General features: G+C 42.4%; 1 protein-coding gene across 1 annotated transcript in view; it reads left to right on the top strand.

Annotated features, from left to right (window-relative positions):
* Positions 1-23,035, top strand: part of NOD1 (nucleotide binding oligomerization domain containing 1) — a 93,826-nt gene that overhangs the window by 18,406 nt on the left and 52,385 nt on the right. Inside the window, exons 2-3 of the mRNA XM_069730050.1 lie at positions 21,065-21,286; positions 22,017-22,191. Of these exons, the coding sequence (XP_069586151.1) occupies positions 21,110-21,286; positions 22,017-22,191 (352 nt within the window). The 5' untranslated portion in view covers positions 21,065-21,109. The remainder of the gene's footprint in view (positions 1-21,064; positions 21,287-22,016; positions 22,192-23,035) is intronic.

A 23,035-nucleotide genomic window follows, 5' to 3' on the forward strand; every position in this document is an offset into this window, starting at 1 on the left:
TTACATGATCCCTGTGCCCAATCGGTGCTGGCATCACTGTCTCTGCCTTCGGACAAATTGAACATCTAGTGGAAGTCACAGAGCAGCTGCAGCCCTGGCTTTCTGTTCATGTCCAATTCGTCGAAAAGCGTGGACAGTGACGCCAACACTGATTGGGCACAGGGATCACCTGACCTAACAACCTCACATGAGCATCGGGAAAGCGAGTACTGACACCAGAGGTGAGTATAAGTGTTTTTATTTTTACAGGGCAAACATGAGGAATGAGAAGGGGTTGTCCGAGCAGTGGACAGTCCCCTTGTTCCCTTCACGACCTTTGACGTATATTTACGTCAGAGGTCATATCCCTTCCTTTTATGTGGGCTTTCATGCTGAGCTCACAGCTTTCTCCGCACATGATGTTAACCAGTTTAATCTCTGACAGCGGGATTTAACATGCGGCATACAGAATTGCGTCATTCATCCCGCCCTTCAGCGCCCCTGTCCCATGATACCTGCTATGGGTTGTCATGATGTCTCTGTGAACTTTGGCCTGTGACCGGCATTCATCGGAGATCGTGATTTCTGCTATACATCGCAGCTTCAAGTCTCCTAAGGGGAATATTAAATACAGTGAAGAGTATAGTTGTTGTTTTTTTTTTTAAACATATGAAAAATTAAAAAAACACAAGTTCAAATCACACACTTTTTTCGCCATTAAAAATTAGAGCACTTGAAATTAAATAAAAATATACACATTTGGTATTGCCGTGTTCATAAAACTCCAATATATCAAATTAATCTGAACAGCAAATGGCATAAGGAGAAAAAAAAAATTCCAGAGTTACGGTTTTCTTTCTTTTCGGAAACAGCGCCACTTTTGTTTGTATATGGTCTGGTCTGTAATGTGTGTGTGTGCTATAATACCACGCTCAAGTGGTGCTGTTTCTGGAAATATCAATAATTCTTAGAATTTTTCAGACCCTTTCACATCACTGTTTTGAGTTCCCTTTTCTGTACATATCTTTTCATCGAAAGGAGGATAAAATCTTAGTAGAAGAGAGAGGGGAAATATTCTCTAACATTTCCTGAAAAATTCTCCTCTTTTGGGCAAAGTTCAAATCTTACTCTTGTCAGAGGGTAACATTTTGATAAGATGTCAGATCATACACTTATAGGAGAAAAAATGTGAAATTTGTGAATGTCACTGGGTTTTTTGTTTCTTTTTTTTTCAGATGTCAATCTGCTTTCATTTTTTGTCATTGTGCCTATTGCTTGGAAAGGTCTAAGGAATGTGTTAGATTTTGACTTGTCTTGCTAATAAAAATAGAAAGAAATAGCAGCTCAGAGTAGGACTTGTTGGTATTTTTTAGTGGTAAAATCTTATCAGAGTAAATAAAATGAACCAGCAGTCCAGCAGTGAAGAAATTAGGGAGGATTCAGGACTAAGGATAATTGGTGGATGTCTGAAAAGGTTGGCTAGAAATTACAATTTTGGCACTCCTACAGCATTTCTGTGCTGATGGGTGGGGAAATTGGTAGATTCTGTCCTTGAGGGCAGGGAGCAGACTGTTTTTAGGCTTGCTGAATATTTACAATATTATAATTTTATGCCAAGCGATTTAGAATTACGATACGATACGATACACTTTATTGATCCCGTGGGAAATTATGGTATCACAGCAGCACAACTTAAATCATAAAAATCATAAAGGAATTCCATAGTTGACATGACAGTTTGTTGACAGAAGAACATTATACATTAGAATAGGACATACACAACAAGTGAACTGAAATGTAGAGAAATAAGTAGACATTCACCTTGGTGGTTTAACCCTAATGTTATTATTGTACATTCCCATAGCAGTTGGCACAAACGATTTCCTATATTTTTCCTTCTTACACCTCAGAAGTATTAGCCGGTTACTGAAGGTGCTCTTCTGTCTCATGAATAGCTCATATAATGGATGTGCATTATTGTTCATAATTGCCATACACTTTTTCAGAGTTCTTCTCTCCACTACCTCCCCAAAAGAGTACAGATTACAGCCCACAGCAGAACTTGCCTTCTTAATAATCTTATTCAGCTTATTAGCATCAGAGGCCCGCACACTACTACCCCAGCACGTGATTGCAAAAAAGATGGCACTTGCCACTACAGATTGGTAGAACATTTCTAACATTTTGCTGCACACATTAAAAGACCTCAGTTTCCTTAGGAAATACAATCTGCTCATCCCCTTCTTGTAGACAAACTCTGAGTGGCATCTCCAGTCCAGTTTGCTATCCAAATGGACCCCCAAATATTTGTAACTCTCCACCTGCTCTACCTCCTGACCAGCAATAGTGATCGGTAAGCATTCCAACTTAATCCTGCTATAGTTGGCCACCAACTCCTTAGTTTTCTTAACATTTAGTTGCAGATAGTTACCATTGCACCAATCCACGAAATTCGACACCACACTTCTGTATTCCTCATCCCCCTGATCCCCCCTAATGCATCCCACAACCACGGAGTCATCCGAAAATTTTTGAAGGTGGCAAAGTTCAGATTTATACTGAAAGTCTGAAGTATACAGTGTGAATAGAAAGGGTGCAAGCACCGTTCCCTGGGGGGCACCTACACTGCTCAATAATCTGCTTGACACAACTGCTCCCATCTGTACAAACTGTGGCCGATCTGATAGGTAGTCAGTTATCCAATTTCTCATCCCCTCCTCAACCTTCATATCAGTCATCTTTTTGTGTAGTAAAAGTGGCTGCAGGGAGTTAAATGCACTCGAGAAATCGAAGAACATCGCTCGCACCGTGGTTCCGTCAATCTCCAGAAATGAATGTACCCTATGTAACAGAGAAAGAATAGCATCATCCACCCCCAATCTATGTCGGTAGGCAAACTGAAGGGGATCGATAAAAGCATTGACCCTTGGTCTTAAGTGAGCAAGCACTAATCTTTCCAAGGCCTTCATAGCGTGAGATGTTAAGGCTACAGGACGATAGTCATTTAGGGTTGCAGGAGAAGAAGTCTTGGGTACCGGCACCAGACAGGAAGTTTTCCATAGCACAGGTACCCTCTGTGTTTGTATACTTCCATTAAATAGGCGCGTAAAGACAGTACACATCTGGTCTGCACAAACTTTAAGGACACGTGAGCTGAGTCCATCAGGTCCTGCAGCTTTACCAATGTTAAGTGACTTAAACTGCCTCCTCACATCATTTTCGGATACTCTAAAATTAGTCTGCTCATCCTCCAATATCGATGTTGCAGAATTTGCACCCAGGTCCCCTCCACTATCAGTTGGCACATGTACACATGTACTGCTGAACCTGTTGAAATACTCATTCATCTCATTAGCCTTGTCCATTGTTCCTGGATCATTTTCAGGCCTCAGCTTAAGCCCAGTCAGTAATTTCATTCCTACCCAAACCTCTCTGGTATTATTGGAATTAGTTTAATGAGACTGTCTGGCCTTAGGCTATGTGCACACGTAGGAAAAGTGGTGCTGAATTTTCTGCACAAAATCTGCATCTCCTGGCAGAATCCGCAGCTGCGCATTTGCCGCGGTTTTTATGCAGAATTTATGCGGATTTTCTGCGGTTTTTGCCACTGCAGATTTTTATCATGGAGGAATGCAGAAACGCTGCAGATCTGCACAAAAGAAGTGACATGCTCTTCTTTGAAATCCGCAGCAATTCCACACTGATTTTTCCGCACAGCTTTTTTTTTTATACCATTGATTTACATTGTACTGTACATCACAGTGTGGATCTGCAGCGATTCTGCGCGGAAAAATCCGCTGCGGATCCGCAGCAAATCCGCATTGTGTGCACATAGCCTAAGGGTACAAATCTGCAGTCACTCTATGTGACTGCAGACTTGCGAATCCTCACAGCGTGCGCACTGCATGCTGTGAGGATTCTCTGCCAGTGCCAGGAGCGGACATTCATGTGACCGCACACTAGTCGGCAGGTAACTGCATGTATACAAATAGTATACTTGCAGCCACATGCCCGCTGCCTACAGTATTTAATCCCTTGCTGATATTGTAAGTTTGCCCACTGACAAAGACATGAACAGTCTATAATTTTAAAGATAGGGTAATTTGAACAGTGAGAGAATATCAAAAATAAATTCCAGAAAATCACATTGTATAAATGATATACATTTATTTGCATTTTGCAGTGAGAAATAAGTATTTGATCCCCTACCAACCAGAGTTCTGGCTTTTACAGACCAGTTAGACGCTCCTTATCAACTCGTTACCTGCATTAAAGACAGCTGTCTCACATAGTCACCTTTATAAAAGACTCCTGTCCACAGACTCAATTAATCAGTCAGACTCTAACCTCTACAACATGGGCAATACCAAAGAGCTTTATAAGGATGTCAGGGACACAATCATACACCTGGACAAAGCTGGAATGGGCTACAAAACCATAAGTAAGACGCTGGGTGAGAAGGAGACAACTGTTGGTGCAATAGTAAGGAAATGGAAGAAATACAAAATGACTGTCAATCGACATTGTCGACATTGATCTGGGCCTAAAACTACACGAGGGGAACTTGTTAATGATCTCAAGGTAGCTGGGACCACAGCCACCAAGAAAACCATTGGTAACACTTAGGCTGCCGTCACACTAGCAGTATTTGGTCAGTATTTTACATCAGTATTTGTAAGCCAAAACCAGGAGTGGAACAATTAGAGGAAAAGTACAATAGAAACATATGCACCACTTCTGTATTTATCACCCACTCCTGGTTTTGGCTTCCAAATACTGATGTAAAATACTGACCAAATACTGCTAGTGTGACGGCAGCCTTACGCCATAAAGGTTTAAAATCCTACAGTGCCCGCAAGGTGTCACTGCTCAAGAAGGCACATGCGCAGGCCCATCTGAAGTTTGCCAATGAACAGATGATCTGCAAAGAGGAGTGGACTAAAATTCCTCCTGACATGTGCGCAAACCTCATCATCGACTACAAAAAATGTCTGACTGCTGTGCTTGCCAACAAGGGTATTGCCACCAAGTATTTAGTCTTGTTTGCCAGAGAGATCAAATACTTTGTTTCTCACTGAAAAATGCAAATACATTTATATAATGGGATTTTCTGGATTTTATTTTTGATATTCTATCTCTCAATGTTAAAAATTAACCTACCCTTTAAAATTATAGACTGTTCATGTTTTTGTCAGTGGGCAAACTTACAAAATCAGCAAGGGATCAAATATTTATTTCCCCCACCGTAGATTGACTGCAGACTTGTGCTCGAAGGCCAGACAAGAACTAATTTGTGTATCTTCCTTTACTACAGCTATTGAATGCTGATTCCTGTTTTGCTGAGGCACACGTTTGCAACACCCCATAAAATATCTCTTCTTAATTAGCTTTATTCTTTTAGTTTTTACCTATATACAGTATATGTGCTGTGGATCCATGTTACCGTATATACTCGAGTATAAGCCGAGATTTTCAGCCCAAATTTTTGGGCTGAAAGTGCCCCTCTCGGCTTATACTCGAGTCACGGTAGCGGTGGGGTCGGCGGGTGAGGGGGTGAGGGCGCTGAGGCATACTTACCTAGTCCCAGCGATCCTCGCGCTGTCCCTGCCGTCCCACGGTCTTCTGTGCTGCAGCTTCTTCCCCTCTTCAGCGGTCACGTGGGACCGCTCATTAGAGAAATGAATAGGCGGCTCCACCTCCCATAGGGGTGGAGCCGCCTATTCATTTCTCTAATCAGCGGTAACGGTGACCGCTGATAGAGAAAGAAGCTGCGGCACCAAAGACAGCTGTGACAGGCGGGGAGCGCCAGGATCGCTGGGACTAGGTAAGTATGTCATATTCACCTGTCCGCGTTCCAGCCGCCGGGCGCCGCTCCATCTTCCCAGCGTCTCCGCTCTGACTGTGCAGGTCAGAGGGCACGATGACGCATATAGTGTGCGCGGCGCCCTCTGCCTGATCAGTCAGTGCAGAGACGCCGGGACCGGACGCTGGGGAGCTGCAAGCAAGAGAGGTGAGTATGGCTTTTTTTTTATTGCAGCAGCAGCAGCCATGGCACAGATTTATGTGGAGCATCTATGCGGATATATGAACGGTGCAGAGCACTATATGGGGCACAGCTATGGGGAGATATGAACGCTGCAGAGCACTGTATGGGGCACAGCTATGGGGAGATATGAACGCTGCAGAGCACTGTATGGGGCACAGCTATGGGGAGATATGAACGCTGCAGAGCACTATATGGCACAGCCAAGGGGGAATATGAACAGTGCAGAGCACTATATGGGGCACAGCTATGGGGAGATATGAACGCTGCAGAGCACTATATGGGGCACAGCTATGGGGAGATATGAACGCTGCAGAGCACTATATGGGGCACAGCTATGGGGAGATATGAACGCTGCAGAGCACTATATGGGGCACAGCTATGGGGAGATATGAACGCTGCAGAGCACTGTATGGGGCACAACTATGGGGAGATATGAACGCTGCAGAACACTGTATGGGGCACAGCTATGGGGAGATATGAACGCTGCAGAGCACTGTATGGGGCACAGCTATGGGGAGATATGAACGCTGCAGAGCACTATATGGGGCACAGCTATGGGGAGATATGAACGCTGCAGAGCACTATATGGCACAGCCAAGGGGGAATATGAACAGTGCAGAGCACTATATGGGGCACAGCTATGGGGAGATATGAACGGCGCAGAGCACTATATGGCACAGCTATGGGGAAATAATGATCTATTTTTATTTTTGAAATTCACCGGTAACTGCTGCATTTCCACCCTAGGCTTATACTCAAGTCAATAGGTTTTCCCAGTTTTTTGTGGCAAAATTAGGGGGGTCGGCTTATACTCGGGTCGGCTTATACTCGAGTATATACGGTAATTTTGAAGTGAAGCCAGAATATACAACTTTTACTGTGCAACTGCTGAATGGTGCTGTTCAAATGATGTACGATAATTAGGGTTTATTCACACGCTTCTTTTTTGTCAAGTTTTTGCCTCAGAAAAAAAAGTTGTTTTACGGTATCAGCAAAGTGATTTAGATTTCTGAAATCTCGTGCACATGCTGTTTTTTTTTTTTTTCTTGCAAATTTGAACCATCAAAGCGTTTTTTTCAAATGTGTCGCATGTCTGTTTTTTTCAGCATTTTGTCAGTGGTTTGTTTTCATCCATACAAATGAATGTGCATGCGTTTTTCACATTAAAAAAAGTACTTTTTACTCCGCTTTTTTCTTGCCATCACTCTGAACATTTACAGCAGATTCTCCTGCAGCAAAACTCAATTTGTGCACAAAGCCTTGCCAGGTTCTTAGGGATCTTAAATAACCTGCTAGATAATAGAGTAACATATTTGGTTTTGGAGTTATTTGATTTCTGTGCTGTTAGCAAATAACTATTATCTTGTGGGGGCAAGAAAACCGCTAGGTCTGTACAGAATTCCCCACTGCTAATCTAGTGAAAACCAGTCTTTTTGTTTTGGCAGACGGATATTGTCACAAAGCCAATTCTGTCTTATTGGATCCTGCATTCAGTGCTGACAAAGAGAAGATCCTCTTTTCATTATGTCCTGGTAATCCCCGTTTTTGCCCATTAATTGCTAGGCTTCAGGCTTTGTCACCTGTGTGCGGAGCAGTTGCAATGCCTTCCAGGGCAAGGGTTGCTACATCTGGGTGGTCGAGCTCTGCTGTAATAATGCAGAACATACAGATCTACCTGTCACTCAGTACCTTGGGACTGTTGACGCTAACCAGGTCCCTAGAACTAGGGGTGTCCTAGTCTGTCCCTGTCCCCCTGGATTACTCTTGAAGGTGGAGACGCCGGGTTCATGTGCCTTGCTATGCTCCTAGATCAACGCTTATCCTTGGACATACATCCAGCTGAAGTGTATTGCAGCGCACAAATTTTCCGAGTCCATGTGCAGCAATGCACGCTGGTAGCCAATCAGAAGCCAGCAGCTGTCATCTGTCTACACATCACTGGGTCGTTTGGATGCTGAAGTCAGCTGCTGGCTTCTGAAGGTGGCGGGGGAGAGAATGGAAGGTGAGTAGAGTGTTCATTGCATTTTTTTTTTTTTTTTAGTTTATGCGTTGAACAATAGGGGGGCATATTCATGGAATAGGGGAGCATATTGTAGAGTCTTACACAATTAAATTATAGTAATAATAAAATGGATATGGATGTTGGGATAACCATTGGGAAAAAAACAATAGGTGAAAATTTCTCAGTCGTAATGGTAATGCTTATTGGCAATATACACTACATTTCAAAATTCATATTATACTTACAATGGCTTTTATGATATCCCATTCTAATTGATGGGCAATAATAATAATAATGGAACTGATTTCCCCTTTGCAGCTAAACAGCTTTCACCTTTCTGAGAAGGCTTTGTACAAGTTTTTGGAGTGTGTCTGTGGGAATTTTTGCCCATTCATTCAAAAGAGAATTTGTGAGGTCAGACATTGATCTTTGATAAGGACAAGCTCACAATATTCATTCTAGATCATCCCAAAAGTATTCGATGGGGTTGAGGTCAGTGCGGACCAATAAAGTTCTTGAACACCAAACTCGAGCAACATTGAGCTTGTTTTTTCTGCTGAGGCACGATCATGCAGGAAGAGGAAAGGGCCTTCCCCAAACCGTTCCCCTAAAGTTTTAGGCAAGCCATTGTCCGCAATGTCTCTGTAATATGAAGCAATAGGTTGTACCTACACTAGATCTTAGACCAACCCCTGAAAAACAACCCCATTGCATTATCCCTCCTCCACCAATTGTTACATTTGGCACATTGCAGTCAGACTTCTACATTTTTTGTGTGCATTTTCCAATCCCAGAATCGTCCATCTGACTACCAGATAGAGTAGTGTGATTAATCATTACACAGAATGAATTTTCCCAGCTCCAGAGTCCAGTGGTGACACACTTTATACCACTCCATCCAACGCTTGGCATTACTCTTGGTGAAATAAGGCTTGCATGCAAATGCTTGGCCAAGCAAATCCATGCCATGAAAATCTGGGAACACAGTTTTTGTGCTGATGTTATTCCCAGAAGAGATTTTCACAGATGGAGCATTGGCAAGTCCGAACGGCATCACTAGATACTCAAAATGACCCTCGGGCGTATTGAATGCAGTTTTCCATTCATCTCCTTGCCTGATTCTCACCAGATTATACGCACCACGAAGATCTATCTTAGTGAACCAACTAGCCCCCTTAATCCGAGCAAACAAGTCAGATAACAATGGCAAGGGATACTGAAATTTAACAGTGATCTTATTAAGAAGGCGGTAATCAATACACGGTCTCAGCGAACCATCCTTCTTGGCTACAAAGAAGAACCCTGCTCCCAGTGGTGATGACGATGGGCGAATATGTCCCTTCTCCAGGGATTCCTTCACATAACTGCGCATAGCGGCGTGTTCGGGCATGGATAAATTAAATAATCGACCTTTAGGGAATTTACTACCAGGAATCAAATTGATAGCACAATCACAATCCCTATGCGGAGGTAGAGCATCGGACTTGGGCTCTTCAAATACATCCTGATAATCAGACAAGAACTCTGGGACCTCAGAAGGGGTGGATGACGAAATCGACAAAAATGGAACATCACCATGTACCCCCTGACAACCCCAGCTGGATACCGACATGGAATTCCAATCCAATACTGGATTATGGGTTTGTAGCCATGGCAACCCCAACACGACCACATCATGCAGATTATGCAACACCAGAAAGCGAATAACTTCCTGATGTGCAGGAGCCATGCACATGGTCAGCTGGGCCCAGTATTGAGGTTTATTCTTGGCCAAAGGTGTAGCATCAATTCCTCTCAATGGAATAGGACACCGCAAAGGCTCCAAGAAAAACCCACAACGTTTAGCATAATCCGAATCCATCAGATTCAGGGCAGCGCCCGAATCCACAAACGCCATGACAGAAAACGACGACAAAGAGCATATCAAGGTAATGGACAGAAGGAATTTGGACTGTACAGTACCAATGACGGCAGACCTAGCGGACCGCTTAGTGCGCTTAGGACAATCAGAAATAGCATGAGTGGAATCACCACAGTAGAAACACAGACCATTCAGACGTCTGTATTCCTGCCGTTCAACTCTAGTCATAGTCCTATCGCACTGCATAGGCTCAGGTTTAACCTCAGGCAGTACCGCCAAATGGTGCACAGATTTACGCTCGCGCAAGCGTCGACCGATCTGAATGGCCAAAGACAAAGACTCATTCAAACCAGCAGGCATAAGAAATCCCACCATGACATCCTTAAGAGCCTCAGAGAGACCCTTTCTGAACAAAGCTGCCAGCGCAGATTCATTCCACTGAGTGAGTACTGACCATTTCCTAAATTTCTGACAATATACTTCTATATCATCCTGACCCTGGCACAAAGCCAGCAAATTTTTCTCCGCCTGATCCACTGAATTAGGCTCATCGTACAGCAATCCGAGCGCCAGGAAAAACGCATCGACACTACTCAATGCAGGGTCTCCTGGCGCAAGAGAAAATGCCCAGTCTTGAGGGTCGCCGCGCAAAAAAGAAATAATAATCAAAACCTGTTGAATAGGATTACCAGAAGAATGAGGTTTCAAGGCCAGAAATAGCTTACAATTATTTTTGAAACTTAGAAACTTAGTTCTATCTCCAAAAAACAAATCAGGAATAGGAATTCTTGGTTCTAACATAGATTTCTGATCAATAGTATCTTGAATTTTTTGTACATTTATAACGAGATTATCCATTGAAGAGCACAGACCCTGAATATCCATGTCCACACCTGTGTCCAGAATCACCCAAATGTCTAGGGGAAAAAAAAAAAGTGAACACAGAGCAGAAAAAAAAAAAATGATGTCAGAACTTTTTCTTTCCCTCTATTGAGAATCATTAGTGAGGCTCCTTGTACTGTTATGTTTGCTAATGACAGGTGTTATGAAGGCAATCCAGAAACACAGTGTGCTTAGCGATCAGAGCGCACACAGTGATCTGACAAATACCCAAAAATACAAGAACGAGCTCTGAGACGTGGAAACTCTGTAGACTGCACACCTGATCCTATCCTAAACACAACTAAAAGCGGCTGTGGATTGCGCCTAACAACTACCTAGGCAACTCGGCACAGCCTGAGAAACTAGCTAGCCTGAAGATAGAAAAATAGGCCTGACTTGCCCCAGAGAAATTCCCCAAAGGAAAAGGCAGCCCCCCACATATAATGACTGTGAGTAAGATGAAAAGACAAAACGTAGGGATGAAATAGATTCAGCAAAGTGGGGCCCGATATTCTAGGACAGAGCGAGGACAGTAAAGCGAACTTTGCAGTCTACAAAAAACCCTAAAGCAAAACCACGCAAAGGGGGCAAAAAAAAAACCCACCGTGCCGAACTAACGGCACGGCGGTACACCCTTTGCGTCTCAGAGCTTCCAGCAAAACAAAAGACAAGCTGGACAGAAAAAAAGCAACAAAAAAGCAAAAAGCACTTAGCTATACAGAGCAGCAGGTCACAGGAACAATCAGGAGAAGCTCAGATCCAACACTGAAACATTGACAAGGAGCAAGGATAGCAGCATCAGGCGGAGTTAAGTAATGAAGCAGTTAACGAGCTCACCAGAACACCTGAGGGAGGAAGCTCAGAAGCTGCAGTACCACTTGTGACCACAGGAGTGAATTCAGCCACAGAATTCACAACACCAGCCTAAGTCACTGCTGATTACTGTTGATATGACTGTGGATAGACAGCAGAGTAAAATATGAAGTCTATGGAACTTCTTAAGGTGAAGTAGTATTTTGAAACGGCCAAGTCAGTCACCTGATTTCACCCCGATTTGATTTTGATTTTTATATTCATTGAAGACAAAAGTCAAGTCTGAAAGATCCACAAACAAGCAGTAGCTGAATATGGCTACAGTTCAGACCTTGCAAAGTATCTTGAGGGGGACTTGTCGCTTGCTCAAAAAAATGGAATTGAATAACTTGCAAAAATCCTGTAGCTCCCCTGATTCTGCCACTGTTTTCTGTTTTGCGCTCTGTCGCACTGTGGTATAGATACTCTCAAATTGTTTCTTCTGAAATCTCTGCTTTGCAGTCCAAAATAGTGTTTAGTCATGTCTTCTCTAGCGCATGTACTTTCACCCCTCCCTCCCAGATGCTGCCAATCACATTGCAGAATCTGATCTAGCAGCCGGTCAGTCTCGGAGGCTGCCAAGTTGTGATTGTCAGCATATGGGAGAAAGTGGTGAAGGCACATGAGCCAAGAAAAGAGTGAAAAAACACCAAGTTGGACATCAAGTAGAAGTTTCACATATTGTGCTCCAGAAGAAACAAATTGTAACTATCTCTGCAACAGAGTGGCAGAGCTTGAATTAAAAAAGCTCCTCAATAGCTCGGGGAGCTCATGAACTCCTGTAAGGTATTTTTATTTTTTATTAATGTCCGGTCCTATAATAGTGAAAATTCAGCATTTGGTGATGTCCCTTACTTCCAGATTTTAGTCAGTCAACTACTGCAATGTATTCGCATCCAAGTATTAAACTTGCCTATAATGATATTAATTTGTCCAATTTTTTCACCTCTAAAAATGGAGAGGCTGTATAAAATTTGTCTGCAGTTCCAGAACAGGTAATACAATATTTTGGTTCAAACTCCTTTATTCAATGTTGAAAGTCTACACTTCAGTTGCAGCTTCATGACTTTGTTTCCAATCCATTGGACAGGTGTGCAGTGGCTAAATTATGAAAATTCTATCCCTGTCCAAATACTTCGGACTTAAACTAATGTAGTGCAAATTGAATTACCAAAGTTAGTACCCCCAGTATGGTCTCCCTATGTTTTTAGCGTCTGGTAGTTCTGTTTGTGTAATGTACACGGTAGTATTTCAGGTTCATCTATGTGTGTAATGAGGGAACATTTTCTCCTGGCTTCACTTCTCTGTAGGCTTTGATTCAATTGCAGGTTAATTATTAACAGGTTCTAAATAATCTTTTATAAAAGGTCACAGAAGGAATGAATATGACATGAGACAATGTAGATGTACAAAATCAAATATTGGTTTTGGACCCAATTTAAAATGAAAGAAAAGCTTTATTTTTTCACACATAGTTCAAATGGTTGGATGCACGTTATCTGATTGTTTTAAAACACCAGTTGTTCTGGGTATATCACAGGGGAGCACATTTATTGAAAGTCAAAGCCATATTTCATTCATTTAAAGGTAGACCTTGAACTGAATTATAGTCATTTAAACTGAGTACCTCATCCAATTGGTGCTGAGTCAGGAACAGTGTTTCTTTTTCTTCCGTGTTCCTCCATTCCACAGTTATGGTTTCCGAAAAAAAGATGCAAATTTCAAGCCAATAACTTCTAGCTCTTAACATGCCAAAACAGCAGAAACTCCCACAAGTGACCGCATTTTGAAACCTACACCCCTTAATGAATACATGTAGGGGTGTAGTGAGCTTTTCTTTTTTTACCTTTAGATGATTCACAGAATTGTAATAATAATAATAATAATCTTTATTTATATAGCGCCAACATATTTCGCAGCGCTTTACATTTTAACAGCTTCAATCACAACAGTCATAAGTAACAATGTTAACAATACAATAATTAAAGCAACACAAGACGACCCTGCTCGTGAGAGCTTACAATCTACAATGAGGTGGGGGAGATACAAAGTACAGGTGTGTATTTACAATGATGTATTTACAATGATGGTCCAGCCATCTTCAGGGAGTGGGGGATAGATGGAAGTAGTGAATGGGCTACACACAAACAAAATAACTGATTAGGGAACATGATAGGCGGCTCTGAACAAATGTGTTTTTGAGGGAGCGCCTAAAACTATGCAAATTGTGGATGGTCCTAATTTCTTGGGGTAGAGCATTCCAGAGGATAGGCGCAGCACGGGAGAAGTTTTGTAGTCGGGAGTGGGAGGTACGGATAAGTGCAGAGGTTAGTCGAAAGTCATTTGCAGAGCGCAGAGGTCGGTTAGGCCGATAGACAGAAATGAGGGAGGAGATGTAAGCTGTGAAGAGCTTTGTGGATGAGAACAAGTACTTTGAATTGTATCCTGTAATGAATGGGCAGCCAGTGTAATGACTGGCGAAGAGCGGACACGTTTGAGTAACGATTAGCTAGATAGACGACCCTGGCTGCTGCATTAAGGATAGACTGGAGAGGGGAAAGTCGAATGAGGGGGAGGCCAATTAATAGAGCATTGCAGTAGTCCAGGCGGGAGTGGATCAGGGCGACAGTGAGGGTTTTTGTTTCTATAGTGAGAAAAGGGCTGATTCTAGAGATGTTCTTTAGGTGTAAGCGGCACGTGCGGGCAAGAGATTGTATATGGGAGGTGAAAAAGAGATCGGAGTCAAACATAACACCCAGACAGCGCACCTGCTGCCGGGGTGTTATTATGGTGCCACCAACGGAGAGGGAAACGTCAGGTTTAGGGAGGTTAGTAGATGGTGGGAGCAGAAGAAGTTTAGTTTTGGAGAGGTTGAGTTTCAGATAGAGAACGGACATGTCAGAGACTGCGGACAGACAGTCAGTGGTGTTCTCTAGTACAGCAGGAGTAAGGCCAGTGGATGACGTGTATAGTTGTGTTGTCGGCATAAAGATGGTACTGAAAGCCAAATCTGCTGATGGTCTGTCCAATTGGGGCCGTGTAGAGGGAGAAGAGAAGGGGGCCAAGGACTGAGCCCTAGGGTACCCCGACAGTGAGAGGAAGAGGAGATGAAGTGGAGCCAGAGAACAGAACACTGAAGGAGCGGTCAGAAAGATAGGAGGAGAACCAGGAGAGAGCAGTATCCTTAATGCCAAGTGACTGGAGCCTAGAGAGTAAGAAAGAGTGGTCAACAGTGTCGAAAGCTGCAGAAAGATCGAGAAGAATGAGCAGAGAGTGGTCACCATTACATTTTGCTGTCAGAAGGTCGTTGGTCACTTTGAGTGCAGTTTCTGTTGAGTGTAGGGGGCGGAAGCCGGACTGTGAGGGTATGTGCACACGTCAGGATTTCTTGCAGAAATTTTCCTGACAAAAACCAGACATTTCTGCCAGAAATCCGCATGCGTTTTTACCGCGATTTTGATGCGTTTTTGGTGCGTTTTTTCCCAAATGCATAGAATTGCGGGAAAAACGCAGAAAATCCACAAAAATAATGAACATGCTCATTTTTTTACCGCGATGCGTTTTTTTCGCGGAAAAAAAACGCATCCATGTGCACAAAACATGCAGAATGCATTCTAAATGATAGAATGCATAATGTATGCGTTTTTAATGAGGTTTTTAGCTCGAAAAAAACATGAAAAAAACGTGAAAAAACCTGTACGTGTGCACATAGCCTGAAGGGTCTAGGAGGGAGTGAATGGAGAGGTAACGGGTAAGGCGGGAGTAGACTAGGCTCTCCAAGAGTTTAGAGATGAAGGGGAGATTGGAGACCGGTCTTTAGTTTGTGCAGGATGGGTCAAGGGTGGGTTTCTTCAGTAATGGAGTAATGATAGTGTTTGAAGGAGGATGGGAAAATGCCTGAGGAGAGTGAGAGAATAAAGATTGTAGTTAGGTGAGTAGTGACGACTGGAGAGAGAGACTGGAGGAGATGAGAGGGAATGGGGTCGGTAGAGCATGTAGTCGGACAAGAAGAAGGAGCCTGGAGACTTCTTCTGTGATGGGATAAAATGCGGAAAGTGAGCCAGGGGAGAGATGCAGGGAGGGATGGGAGTCACTGAACTTGGTGATTGGGAGCGGATTTCCTGACGGATATTGTCTATTTTCTCTATAAAGTGGGAGGCCAGGTCATCAGCACAAATGTCTGTGATAGGGGCTTGAGCTTTTGGCCTGAGGAGGGAGTGAAAGGCGTCAAAAAGTTTCTTGGGGTTGTTGGATAGTGAGGAGATCAGAGTGGTGAAGTAGGTCTGTTTGTCGATGTGAAGGGCAGAGTTATAGGTTTTTAACATAAATTTGAAGTGTATGAAGTCTTCTGGTGTGCGAGTTTTCCTCCATAAGCGTTCAGCACTCCTAGAGCATCGCTGGAGAAATCGGGTTTGTGATGTGAGCCAGAACTGTTTTACTCTGTGTTTGGAGGTTCTGAGGGTGAGGGGAGCTACTTGGTCTAGGGTGCTTCTAAGAGTGTCATTGTAGTGATGTACCGCCAGATCAGGACAGGAAAAAGAAGAGATTGGGGACAGTGATGAGTGTAAGGAGTCTGAAAGTGTATGAGGGTTAATGGCTTGTAGATTTCTGACTGAATGGTAGGTAGGAGGATGCTGGGGTGAGTGAGGATTTGTGAGCATGAAGGAGAGAATGTTGTGGTCAGAGAGGGGAAGCGGTGAGTTATTTAGGTAGGAGATTGAACACAGCCGGACAAAGACCAGGTCAAGGGTGTTACCGTCCTTGTGTGTCTCAGAGCTTGAGAGCTGTGAGAGGCTGAGCGAAGTGGTTAGTGATAGAAGCTGGGATGCAGATGTAGAAGTGGGGCTGTTTATGGGGATGTTGAAGTCTCCCAGGATAAGGGTTGGGAGTTCTGAGGACATGAAGTGCGGCAGCCAGGCAGAGAAATGGTCCAGGAAGTGGGTGGGTGAGCCTGGGGGCCGGTATATGACCGCTATTCTGAGGGAGAGGGGACGGAAGAGCCTGATGGTGTGGACCTCAAAAGAAGGGAATATGAGTGATAGAGTTGGTGGGATGACCTGGAAGGTGCATTGTGGGGAGAGGAGTATGCTGACTCCACCACCAGGTCTGTTTGTGGGTCTCGGGGAATGGGAGAATTGTAGGCCACCATGGGAAATGGCAGCAGGGGAGACCGTGTCAGAATCCTAGATCCAGGTTTCAGTGAGGGCCAATAGATTTAGAGAGTTGTTCAGAAAGTAGTTATGCAGGAAAGGAAGCTTGTTACATACAGACCGTGGATTCCAAAGGGCACAATTAAAAGGAGATGAGGGAGTGCAAGTAATATTAATAAGGTTAGAATGGTGTTGATGTGAGGTAGGGTAGGGGTTGAGGTTGGTGGACCGTGGTTGGGGGAGATGTCCCCTGAAATCAGTAGGAGTAGGAAGATAAAAAGCAAGAAGTTTTGGGAATTGTAAGAAGATTTTTTGTGCAGTGTGTTTTGGCAAGATGGACTGAGGTTTTTCAGGAAGGTGAGAAATGCATGGGAGCTGTACATGGGAGAGGGAAGTATAGAGGGGCTGATGTATATGAGTTGTGATGGCGGGGGGATTGGTCGGTGGATGTGGATTGCAAGGGAACATAGGAGGATAGGAATAAAGCACATGGATAGAAGAGAGAGCAGAGTGTGGGTTACCTGACTCCTGCCCTGACTAACTGCCATGGAATAACTGCTATAACTTGATGCTTAGATAATGCGAACTGCCATGGAATAACTGCTGTAACTTGATGCTTAGCTAATGCGAACTGCCATGGAATAACTGCTGTAACTTGATGCTTAGCTAATGCGATGCTTTGCTGAATGCGTCCGACCCCACACATGTGTGCACCCCTAAGAATGAATCTAAATTTATAGGCCCCCAGTGCAAGGAGAGGACAGCGGGATTATGGGAGCTGGTTAGTTATAAATTAGGGACAGCTGCTCAACACATCCTGGTGTGGATAGATGATCAAAGATGCAGTCCTGATAACATCTCTATACTAACACCTCTTCTGTGATAAACATCTACAGAGACCCCCCTGGAGCTACAACAGTGAGTACTGAAAACCATGTAACTGATGATGAATTCTAGCACAGGAGTTGAATGACATGAAATTACCATTCAGGGTGCTAGCTGACACACAGAAAATCATTGCAAAATACAGAGACATTCAGGATCCAGGGAGAGCTGGGGATATTCACTGCATACCATTCAGGGTGCTTGCTGACACACAGAAAATCATTGCAAAATACAGAGACATTCAGGATCCAGGGAGAGCTGGGGATATTCACTGCATACCTGTGTGAAGAGAGGAGAGGAGATGGCTATTAGTTCTTTGCCATGGAATAACTGCTATAACTTGATGCTTAGCTAATACGATGCGTTGCTGAATGCGTGCGACCCCACACATGCGTGATAACATTGGGCTGAGTAAATTGCAAATTACCATTTTTTTTTTAATACTAAAACATTGCTTTGGCCCCATGTTTTCAATTTTCAAATGTGGTAATAGTAGAAAAAGAATGGTACAATTTGTTAAGCAATTTTTCTTGAGTATGCCAATACCCCATATGTGGCCAACGACTAATTTTGAGTCTCAGTACAAAGCTCAGAAGGGAAAAAGTGGCACACTAGAGTTCAGATTTTGCTGGAGTAGTTTGTGGGTGCAAATAGCAGAACCATCTATAAGTGACCTCATTTTACAAACTGCACCTCTCAGTGAATTTATCGAAGGGTGCAGTGATCATATTGGCACCACGAGTTTTATACCATTGGGCAGTGAAGAAAAATTAATTACACAATCACAAATCACACCACAAAATTTTTGTTTTAGCCCCATATTTTACATTTTAACAAGGGAAAATGGGTAAAAATGGCACCAAATTTTGTCACAAAATTTCTGCTGAACATGGCAATAGCCCATATGTGGCTGTACAGTAGTACTTGGCCACACTGCGAGACTCGGGAGTGAAGATGCTCTATTTGACTCTTTGAGAGCAAATTAACGTACAATAATTTGCAAACTCCATATACGAGCACTTAAGTGCGAGAAGAGCAGAAATTCCACCCTCAAGTGACCCCATTTGTGAATTCATCTATAGGTGTAGTGACAATTTTGACTCCATGGTTGTTTTCCAGAAACAAGCAGCAATGGGGATGTTGATGAGTGAAAATTGCAATTCTGCTGTTGTAGTGCCTGTACATTATAACCAGCTCATGCTTCGGGATACATGCACCCATAAATTAGGCGGGCTCTCATCACTACAGAAATGCCAAACGTGTGGACGCTAAATGTGCTTAAAGGTACCGTTACACTTAACGATTTACCAACGATCACGACCAGCGATACGACCTGGCCGTGATCGTTGGTAAGTCGTTGTGTGGTCGCTGGAGAGCAGTCACACAGACAGCTCTCCAGCGACCAACGATGCCGAAGTCCCCGGGTAACCAGGGTAAACATCGGGTTACTAAGCGCAGGGCCGTACTTAGTAACCCGATATTTACCCTGGTTACCAGTGAACACATCGCTGGATCGGCGTCACACACGCCGATTTAGCGATGACAGCGGGTGATCAGTGACCAAAAAAAAGGTCCTGATCACTCCCAGCGACCAACGATCTCCCAGCAGGGGCCTGATCGTTGGTCACTGTCACACATAACGATTTCGTTAACGATATCGTTGCTACGTCACAAAAAGCAACAATATCGTTAAAGAAATCGTTGTGTGACGGTACCTTTAGGCACATTGGGGCTCAGAAGGGAGTGGGGCATTTGGATTTGGGAGCACCAAATTTGTTGGATGTCTTTTGGTGGACGAGGAGCCATTTTGCGTTTCCAGAACCTTAGTGGATACACTGACCAGACCCTACTTATGAATTAGGAGTCAAAGCATTAGCATGGTAAGGTCACAGGTTTTCTTTTCAGGACAGACTCTCAGATTAGATAGAGTGTAGGTAGGAATAAATTGATTAATTGAGCATCTATGTCTCTTTACTAATCTTAGTAATGCATTATGTGCTCTATTCATAATTGCATTTCTGTCATTTTTTGGCACGAATACTTCTCATTTGGTGACTTTTTGATTGGTGACAAATTCATAAATTGATTTCCTCCATAAGTTGTCTTAAGTGGTATCGTTAGTTTTCTGATTTTTACGTCAGTGTGGCTTTTCCAGCTGTTTTAATCTGATTCATGAAATGTGACATCACAGGTTTACCCTTTTTCTTAATTACTAACATTCTTAAAAAAATATGTAAAAAACATTTTTTTGTGAGACCTATAGATTTTTTTCTGTATAAAAAATGTTTTTCTACATACTTTAAGGTATTCTTGTCCTAATACCAGGTCCAACACACCTGTATAGAATATACGGTAGTACTTTATAGATTATAGTGTCAGCGCATTCCTTTGTTGTTCTCTTTATGCTTGAATTTTTATCAATAATTTATCAATAAAAATTGTACATTTTCATATTTTTTTTTTGCAATATTACAACTTTTCCCCTCAATCATTCCTATGATGTTATGTATAGAAATACCGTATGGCGATGTATTGCGTTACTCCTATAAAAGACTGTTAATAGATTCATTAAGGAAGTGGTCAGGTGTACTTGTGCGGCCAGGCCCCATCTAATTTGATACTATAAGACACAGCAACTTTTTAGCTGGAACTTTTTTTTTTTATTGGTAGCACTACACTACTTACTGAAGTTCTGTGATCCTGGTTCCATTTAGTTGTCGTCGATGAATACTAACTTTTGTGCCAGCCATTAACATTTTATTGTGTGCTAGCCATCATTATTAGTGTTCTCATATAGATTCAGCTCTACATTCTGCATATGCTATGTAATTATTAGATCTAACTGACTATAATCAATTCTATTTCATTTGTGGAGCTCAGTGTCCAAATTGTTGCAAAGCATACTGCTCATTGTAGAGGCTCTTCTTTGGGTAAAAGTAAGGTCCTAAATAGACGGCATTTGTCCTTCATATCCATATTCCCCAATAGAATTCATAGGCAAGAGTTGTCTTATTTGGATAAATTTTAAAACCTTTATTAATATAATGCCAGAAACCAAAGGTATACATCAACAAAAGACATTGCTATAATGTATGTGGACTCATTAGAGCCTCTCACTGCTGTTTTTCACTCTTCATGGTCAGAGTGCAGAAATTCCGGCCATCTCCTCCACTCTAGCCCAGATTAATTGCAGAAAAAAAGAAGAAAGGATCCCCGTTCTTCAGATCAGTGGTGGTCCCAATGGTCTTGACGCAAGTCAGTCATGAATGTCTTTTGTTGAAATACCACTAAAATGGAGTCATGGGTTTTTACATGTTTATTTTTTGAATTGGTGGTGGACACCGCAGGAATACTTTAGTTTAAATGCTGTTTCTTTATTATTTAATCTATACTTTTATTTATTTTAGTGAAAGGCTAAAGTTGGTGAAGAAGTGTGATGTTATACCAGGACAATGGAACTGAAGCAGCCCAAGCCACAGTCTTATGTTCAATTAGTTATGAGAAGTCGAGAAACATTGGTCAATCTGACCAGAAATGTCAAGTGTTTGCTTGACAATTTACTCGACCATGGATATTTTTCCCCTGAAGATTCAGAAATCGTCCTACAATTTTCTACAAGGGCGGACCAGGCAAGTTCTGACTCCTGTAAAAACAAAAGTTTTTTTTTCTTCTTTCTATAGATGAGATGAGATCAGCACCTTGGATTTATAGCTCGGTGTTTAGTTTTTGTCGGAGTTACCTAAAGGGTAATTCTTCCTAAATTAATTTTTAATGCAGGTGATGGGTTAGACTATGACATCATAGGTGGTTATTGGTTGGAATTATCATAGGTCTTTTGGGGGAGGTTTGCTGCTATTTCACCTGTTTACCATCATATAACGCTTGCGATAAACCATTGATTTCACTCAATACTTTTTAGATTCAATTTCCTGTTACATGGAACTCGTCACCTTGGAAACCGCCTTTTACCTGTAGATATACGGTTAATTTGCAGATATATAAAGACTTTATAGTGTTATCACTACAGATTCACAACCATTTCTGTCTCCCCATCCTGCTATACCCCCTTCATTTCTTCTTAATGTGAGTTTATGATGTACAGTGAGGTCACACCGGCAGTCGGTGATTGTTCTACCTAGTCAAGAGTCATCACCAAGAATGACTGGTCAAGTCATTACATTGTCAACAAGACAGAGGGTTTTAAGCAGCAATTGCCTCTTATATTGGAATTGTACAGGCTTCGGTACTTCTCCTAGAACCTGTAAGCTACTCCAATAGATATGGACCACATATGGACCACATACTGTCTATTACAGGAAATGTAATGATCTAAAATGTGAAATATTTATTTTCCTACAGGTTCGACAGATCCTTGACCTGGTGCAAAGTAAGGGGGAGGAAGCTGCTGAGTGTTTTATATATGTCCTTTATAAAGTGCCTGAAGCTTACTTTGATCTGAACCCTTGGTTATCAGAAATTAATTTTCAACCTTCAGAACAAATACAGAGTTTACATATTAGGAACAATGACCCTGGTAGGAATTTCTTCTTATGCACTTGAGCCAGTTATTGTGTACGGTGACTCATGATTAATGACTTGCGTGAGTTTTTGTGACTTGCACTAAGTGAACGGATTTTCATCTTGTTTGAATATATTTAGTGATTTTTTTTTTTTAAGTTCTAATGTAAAAAGCAAAATTATATCAACTGAGAGCTTGCATGTTAAATGTAGTGGAAACTAAATATAAAGATGGCACATTTAGGGTATCTGCACACATGTTTTTCAGGCTGACTGTTCCAAAATCCAAAAAAGCAATGACTCAAAAGAATGAACGTATGCATTTCAATGTAAAAACAACTTGCTGTTAATATGTTTAGTCTTTTGTTCGTGCTTCAGGTTTCCAAAGTCGCCAAAAAGTTACGAGGTGAGCTGACCATTCTTCAGGCATTTTCTTCTCTGAAGATGCTGTATACCAGGCCAGTACAGCATACAGCTCGCGGGCCGCTTGCACTTCGTCAAAGGGTGTCCTGCTGTCCAATGAGCTGTTTTTCAAATGTTAGAACAAACAAAAAATTAGGTGTAACAGCTCAAATAAGGTTAAAGGAGTGTGTGTATAGTAGTATATAATGACGTGTACGTCCCAAAAAGTTGAATGGCAGGCCATTTGAAACTTGAGAAACCACCAGACATGGATTGAGAAGAATGGATATGGGGACAAAAGGTTATGATGTAAAACCTCTTTATTAAACAGTGGGTGGCAATAATTGGCACTGTGTGCAACAGAGTGCCCACACAAGTACAATGATTCAGTATAAAAACATTAAACAGGATTTGTACACAATAAATTACATTTTCTGTGGTCCCCTTTTATATTAAGG

Source organism: Ranitomeya imitator, chromosome 6 (genome assembly GCF_032444005.1).
Source record: "Ranitomeya imitator isolate aRanImi1 chromosome 6, aRanImi1.pri, whole genome shotgun sequence".
Taxonomy (NCBI): domain Eukaryota; kingdom Metazoa; phylum Chordata; class Amphibia; order Anura; family Dendrobatidae; genus Ranitomeya; species Ranitomeya imitator.